The 7,500-nt window shown below is 39.8% G+C and overlaps 1 protein-coding gene and 1 long non-coding RNA gene across 2 annotated transcripts in view; one reads left to right on the forward strand and one right to left on the reverse strand.

Moving 5' to 3' along the window:
- The window catches only part of LOC135091829 (basement membrane-specific heparan sulfate proteoglycan core protein-like), an 87,019-nt gene that overhangs the window by 77,748 nt on the left and 1,771 nt on the right, over window positions 1–7,500 (forward strand). The window contains exons 6-7 of the mRNA XM_063989829.1: window positions 4,608–4,785; window positions 5,141–5,277. Coding sequence (XP_063845899.1) covers window positions 4,608–4,785; window positions 5,141–5,277 — 315 coding nt within the window. The remainder of the gene's footprint in view (window positions 1–4,607; window positions 4,786–5,140; window positions 5,278–7,500) is intronic.
- Window positions 6,380–7,500, reverse strand: part of LOC135091830 (uncharacterized) — a 35,123-nt gene continuing 34,002 nt past the window's right edge. Inside the window, exon 3 of the long non-coding RNA XR_010262654.1 lies at window positions 6,380–6,913. This is a non-coding gene — a long non-coding RNA (uncharacterized LOC135091830). The remainder of the gene's footprint in view (window positions 6,914–7,500) is intronic.

Here is a 7,500-nt window from a genome sequence, read left to right on the forward strand (position 1 = left end):
ATATTGTCTATTGTTCTTCGTTTATTTGATATAATTGTAATTGGCTTTTTTATTATATTCAGTCTTTTTTTGTGTAATTTTGCCCATCCAGTTGAGTAATCGTGTCTATTGCTCTTACTTGTTTCGTATATTTATGAGCTTGTACCTTTTCTGTCATATTTTGTCCATTTATAAACAGTTTTACCAGTGCAGGTGATAAATCATGTCTGTTATTAAGATTCTAGTTCACATTTCAGATACATTTTGTCTCTTTATTAGTATTACGTGTGTTTCCAGTCGAGTAATCCTACCTCTTTCACATTACAATTCACATTTCCAATTCATAGTGTCTCTTTACAAGTTTTGCATCTATTTTCATTATTTTGTGTGAAAGAAACGGAACAAGCTTATGTATTTTCAACATTTTCATTTATACTTTGTTGTACCTTTGCGTCTCCTACCCATTTTTGTACCTAGTTCATCTTTAATCAATTAACTTCCTCACCGTGGCGTGATCTATTTTTAAACTTTCTTTCCACTTCGCATCTTTATTATTTCCTTAGTTACAATTAAACGCGAGCACTGTTCATGTTATATTTAGCCCAATCAAGTATTTTTCGGTGTATTTTTCGGTGCGTGAACATGCAAAACCATTGACACGTGAAGAGCAACGAATATTCTGCTTTCTGCTTCACTGTCTTAACCTGCATGAATATCTTGTTTTTTTAAATTAACTTTTATTATCTCAATATACCTAACCTGTAGCACAATAACAGACCGCTAAAAGTAATGAGGTTATCTAATCTTAATATATGACATGTTTTCTTTTAAGACATCACCAGAAAGCGTGAAATATACTGAAACTCCAGAATGAATGAGAATAATGACACAACTTTGCAACAGACGATATATTACTGAAGTGACGATACTGAAAACTCTCAATAAACAGCGCGAGAGTAATAATGAAATACTAAAACAACTGACACCAAAAATAATAATGAACATGAAATTCCTGAGTTAGTGGCATGAAAACAAGTAAATGTGAAGTGTGATGCGTGATACAGCAACTCAATCCAGATCATCCTGCTAGTCATCATACTCACACTTACCTCCTGGTCGTTACGTGTGTGTGTGTGTGTGTGTGTGTGTGTGTGTGTGTGTGTGTGTGTGTATCTCTCTCTCTTTCTCTCTCTCTCTCTCTCTGTGTGTGTGTGTGTGTGTGTGTGTGTGTGTGTGTGTGTGTGTGTGTGTGTGTGTGTGTGTGTGTGTGTGTGTGTGTGTGTGTGTGTGTGTGTGTGTGTGTACGCCACTTACCACTCCGATGAACACAGTTATTACTTACGCTTATCACAGCTTATCCTAATGGCCCCCCTGATCCTGCTAACCACCCCTCCCCCACTAAACTACCCCCCTTACTTCAACGAGCCCCCCATCCTCTCCCTCCACCCTTCCACTCCCCAACGTCCTTCCTTCTCAGTAACCTCTCTTTCTCCTTCTCTCTCTTCGTATTTCATCGTAATATTCAACCTTTTCTATTATGTCCCTTGCTTCTCCCTGACCCTGACCCTTATTCCCAGCCGTCCTCTCCCTTATGTATATATCAGGGAATCTTTCAAGGGCAGAAAATGAGAGACAGAAAGATAGAGAGAAAAAAAAAATCTAGCTCAAATGCAAATTCCCGAAGAGAAAATAGAATTGAGGGAACTTTGATCTCTCTCTCTCTCTCTCTCTCTCTCTCTCTCTCTCTCTCTCTCTCTCTCTCTCTCTCTCTCTCTCTCGTACCCTTCTCTGATCCTTAATTTCGTCTACCTATTCTCTTCCTTATCCCTCTTCATCCTCCTCCTCCTCCTCCTCGTACTCCTTCTCCTCCTCCTCCTCCTCCTCCTCGTACTCCTTCTCCTCTTCCTCCTCTTCTTCTTTACCAGACGGACCATAAAGTAACATAAAACACGTACGAAACAAGGTTCAGCATTGTTCCTAGTTTATATACTGCCTGGATGTACTTGGCAGATTCCAGATTCCAAGTTCCAGGTATCTTTGTTCCAGACACAGAACATAACCAGGTGCACTGTGAATATTGTTCTTTTTTTCTTCTTTTTTTTTATTCTTTGTGTCTCTTTACGCAAGGAGAAAAGAAGCTTATATGTTTTTTTTTTTTTTTTTTTTTTTTTTTGCCATTTCACGTTGCGATTCATGTTTTTTTTTCTCTCTATTTTGGTGGTGGTGGTGGTGGTGGTTAACTTACACTACTACTACTACTACTACTACAGCTGCTACTACTATCACTACCCCTCCTATCACCACCACCACCACTATCAATCAATCGCTCCCTATCACAAACAAACACACACACACACACACACACACACACACACACACACACACACACACACACACGCAAACCAGTTCCAGTGAGCTCCACCATTTTAGGTTGAGGGGGAAAAATGTGTAATGGGCGCCAATTACCAGCATTACCTCTCTTTACAGTGGCCGGATCACAGGTAGTCGTCCAGGTGTGATGCAGCGCACCATTAACAAACACTAGGCGATTTTTACCGGTTCTCTTAATAATGCACTTCAATTTTTGGTTACGAGAGAGAGAGAGAGAGAGAGAGAGAGAGAGAGAGAGAGAGAGAGAGAGAGAGAGAGAGAGAGAGAGAGAGAAGGGTTGAGAGACTACTGGTGTATCCATCACTCAACATCACTTGGTATGCTCTCTCTCTCTCTCTCTCTCTCTCTCTCTCTCTCTCTCTGTCTGCCTGTCTCTTCTTTTTTCTTCTTCTTCTTCTTCTTCTTCCTTTTCCCTCTTCTTTTTCTTCTTCCTCCTCCTCGTCCTCCTCCTTTACAGACATCCACTCCTGAAGTCCACGCCACACATGACAAAAAAGACAAAACACTGAGTAAATTCTAAACACAACTTTTTATCTCTAATTATAGCGAGCACCTCTCTCTCTCTCTCTCTCTCTCTCTCTCTCTCTCTCTCTCTCTCTCTCTCTCTCTCTCTCTGACACATCATTCAGACGTAAGCTCGTTGATCAGTAAGAGGTATAAACTCGCTTCCTGCAAAGTGGATTTCCTCGCTATTCAAATGCGCGCACTCTTATCTTCGACCAGCTTTTCACTTGCTATTCCTGCTTCTCTTGTTCCTCGTATTGTGTTCCGTATGAGGCATTAGTTATGAGGTATTAGGCATGTCGTATTAGGTAGAGTGCGCTTCCTTGCTTTCAAACACGCTTACATGAACACACACACACACACACACACACACATATATATACACAATGCAGCTTTGTTATGATAAGTTTCTCTTTTCTCTTTCTTTCTTTATCATATAGACAATAATTCTACATACTAATGCACCTTTATATATTGTTAGTGCATGATATTGATAGGCAGGCAACGTGGCACAGATAAATGCACTCAGGTAACAGACAAGTAAGACTGTGTGTGTGTGTGTGTGTGTGTGTGTGTGTGTGTTCAGGTAATCCCTTTTGTTTGATAATCTTTCTAATTCGTTTTACCACTGCCAAGTTTTTTTTTCTTTATTTTCTGTGAAGTCTAAACAATTTTTTTTACATAATTTTTTTCCTCAGATTTCTCTTTTATTCATTTAGATTCTTACTATCTTTTGTTTCGTATTCTCTCTCTCTCTCTCTCTCTCTCTCTCTCTCTCTCTCTCTCTCTCTCTCTCTCTCTCTCTCTCTCTCTCTCTCTCTCTTACTTACCTATTTTGTTTCATATTCTGTTTACTGTCAATACTTTTCAATTAGTCTCCCCTCACTGTTCGCCTCTCACTCACTCACTCACTCACTCACTCACTATCTTGTTCATTTTTTCCTCTCTCTCTCTCTCTCTATCTATCTATCTATCTATCTCTCTCTCTCTTCCCCTCTCACTCTTCCTCTCTCCCTTCTCCTTTCCTCTGCACTCAGTCACTTTCCTTCGTTTATGTTACTTCCCCTTGTTATCTTTCTTTCCTCTCCTCTCTCATTTTCTTGGTCTTTCTCTATCTTTATCTCGTTTCACCTCTTCATCTCCTTCATATTCGTCCTTCAATTAATTAATTTCCATGCATACAGAAATGTCTCTCTCTCTCTCTCTCTCTCTCTCTCTCTCTCTCTCTCTCTCTCTCTCTCTCTCTCTCTCTCTCTCTCTCTCTCTCTCTCTCTCTCTCCTCGTCTTTTTCTTTTGTCTTCGTCATCGTTTCCTCTCTTTTCCTACACATCTTTCTCTACCTTATTCACATTTTTGTTTTTCCTCATACTTTTCTTCTTATTTCCTAGACTCACACTTGCTCTTCTTCTCTTCCTTCTCTTCTTTCTCCTCTTTCTCCCTCCTACACTTCTTTACTTTCCCCTCTCTTACAGTTTCCTTCTATCTACCACTTTCTTCCCTGCCTCCTCTCCTCACACGAGCTCTCCTCTTCCTCCTCCTCCATCTTTCCTCCACCTCCACCTAGCTCATAACATCATTCAATCCTCCACTTCCGTCTCTACCTTATCTTTCAACACTAACCCACTCATTCACTCCTCACCCTGCGCCTCCTGCCTCACTGCCACTCACTCCACTGCTCTCCTCTCCCTTTCCACTCTCCCTGACAATCACCCTGTCCCTCTCCACACCGCCAGAACCACGGACACGCGTGGTGGACGAGAGAGGTGACCAGGTGGAGGAGAAGCACTACAACAGCGGCAGTATGATTGAGCTGAAGTGCATCGTGGAGCAGGTGCCCTTCCCACACGGCCCTGTCACCTGGAGGAGGGGAGCCACTGTCCTCACCTTCAACACCTCCAGGGGCGGCATCAGGTGAGGACAGGTAGAGTAGACACAGGTGGGCACTGGTAGACTAGACACGGGTCACCTTTATTATCAAGTGGACACAGGTAAACACAGGGACACGGGGTCACCTTAAGTCATCAGGTGGGTGTAGAATAGATCTTGTCAGGGACGCAGGGTCGCCTATAACTACCATGCAAGGTCAGGTTTGGGCGTAGATGGGAACGCAAAGATCAGAAGATGGTGCGAAACAAGGAACACAGTCACATTTCTGGCGTTTTAGTCTCAGATAGACGAAATAATTCACCACCACCATCACCACCACCACCACCACCACCACCACCACCATCACCACTACTAACTCTCCCCTCTTGCTCGTTCCCAGCGTGAAGGGTGACGAGGCTTCAGGGTTCATCTCCAGTCGCCTCTACGTGGCCAACGCCTCCCCCGCGGACTCCGGCCAATACTCCTGCTGGTACCGGAATTATACCAGCGACACCGTCACCGTCCACGTCATAGCAGGTGAGTCAGAGCTAATTAAGGTTCTCCCACCAGGTAAACTTGATCCCCACGTACATCACACCCATAGTAATTCCTCCATTGTAATGTGTCTTGTTGTAAAGTTTGTTAGGTTAGGTTTGGTTAGGTAAGGTTGGGCAGTTTGTCACGTACTCACACACACACACACACACACACAGAGAGAGAGAGACAAAGAAACACACGGAAAAGTTTAGAGGAGTGTAGAGTAAAAGAGACGAAGGAAAAAGACAATGAAAGAAAATATTCAGTATGAGAAGAAAAAAACAAACAAGAAAAAAAAAGACGAAGAGGAAAAATAATGATAAATAAATAGAAGAGAAAGAAAGAATAAACTGCTTTAGATAAATAGAGGGGAAGAGAAAAATAAATAAGAGAACAGAAAGAAACAGAACAAACTGTAGTATATAAAACTGGAAGAATAACAAAGACATAAGAAGCTGGAAGAAAACAGAGAATTATAATGAGACAGCGGTAATAAAAGAAGAATGATAGAATGAGAAAGAAAACGAAGATAACAAAGAGGGATAATAATGAAAGCTAAAAATAATATAAAGAAAAGAAGAAACTAGAAATGAATAAGGAAAAAATAAAAGCTTGAAAATAATAGAAAAATAAGACAAAAAAATAATGATAATACGAGGATACAGGAAGACAGGTAAGACAGGTGAGGCAGGTAAGATGCGCCAGGTGACACGGTAAAACCACGGCTCACCTGTGCATAAATTCCCCCTAGGCGGCAGGTGTGTGTGTGTCTAGATTACATGCAGGTAAAAAGGTTGGTTTCCGCGGACATTAATTTCGCACACGGAAAGGTAATTAGTAAGCTTTTAAGTTTTAATGGTACACTTGTTGAAATGAAGCTTAAAGAGGAAAGCTTCATTGTCCTCATGTGTTTGTATGATTGAAAATAATTCCCTCAACACAGCCACGTGAATTAAAGGTGAGGTGCGAACGCTTCTCTTCCCCAAACCTGTGCATTTCAAACTTACTGCAAACTACTCGAGAATAATGCAAGTGAAATGCCCGCGTGTCAAGAAAAGGGACGATGAGAAAGAAAGAAAAAAAGGGAAAGAAAATCCACGAAATTATTTTAAACTTGTAAACTTGAGAGAAATGTTGTGGATAACAATTTGCTAGGCCAAGAGAGAGGACAATGAGGGAAATGAAAATAGAAATAAGACATAAAATAGACATTACATAAAACTGGAGAGAAATAATTCTAAACACTCAGAGAAAGCATTGCAAAACTACGAAAAAAAAAAGATTGATGAATAATCCAAAGCGTAAAAACTGTGAAAACTGAAAACTAGAAAATAGCAATAAAAATTATATAGCAAAAAGAAAACACCACAGAAAATTAAAAACCTGAAGGGAATATTTACATGTACAAAAATTAAGATAACAATAACAAAACATAAGGTTGAAAAACACACACAAACACACACAAGCTGCACTAGAAACTAATTCTGACCCAAAAGAATAATATTTTACTAATAATGAAGGAGAGGAAGAGAAAAAAAAGACTATCTGCATTTTTCGACAGGAAGAAATGAAAGAGTTCCCAGGAGGCGGCGACATCCACGAGCTGCCACCAGACATGAAAGCCAACGCGAGTCCTCTGAAATAAAAAGACAAACCAGAGGAATAAAAAAAAAGGCGCATTGTAGCAAAGACTTAGAGAGAGAGAGAAAAAAAAAAACAATATGAAAAAAATAAAACACGTAGCTTCAACAAATATTTCAGCTAACAGGAAGAGGAAACATTGCAACAAACAAAATACACCTAATAAAAACAATAACCTTGAATATAAAACACTTTGCTAAAACACACAGAATAAAAAAAATAATAGATTTAACACCGAAAAAGGGAGAAAAAAATGAAAAAAAAAACATTAAACACACATTAATAAAGCCACGAAACATCAGACAAAACAAAAACAAAAAGAAAAGAAAAAAGTAGCTAAAATGAAATACAGAAGAATAAAAATACGAAAAAAGTAAAGTAAAACAGATAAAACCAAAACAGCATTGAAAAAATAGTCGAAAAATGAAAAAAAAAAAAAAAAAGGATATATACTCAGGAACTAGAAACAAACAATGCACCTGTGAATGAGTTTCGTTGTCACCTGTGTTTGTTTACCTGTACCGCACCTGTGTTCCTGTATACAATGTTACCTTTCATATCTCACACCTCACTGTACCGTGT

The sequence above is a fragment of the Scylla paramamosain genome, chromosome 38 (assembly GCF_035594125.1).
Source record: "Scylla paramamosain isolate STU-SP2022 chromosome 38, ASM3559412v1, whole genome shotgun sequence".
Taxonomy (NCBI): Eukaryota; Metazoa; Arthropoda; class Malacostraca; order Decapoda; family Portunidae; genus Scylla; species Scylla paramamosain.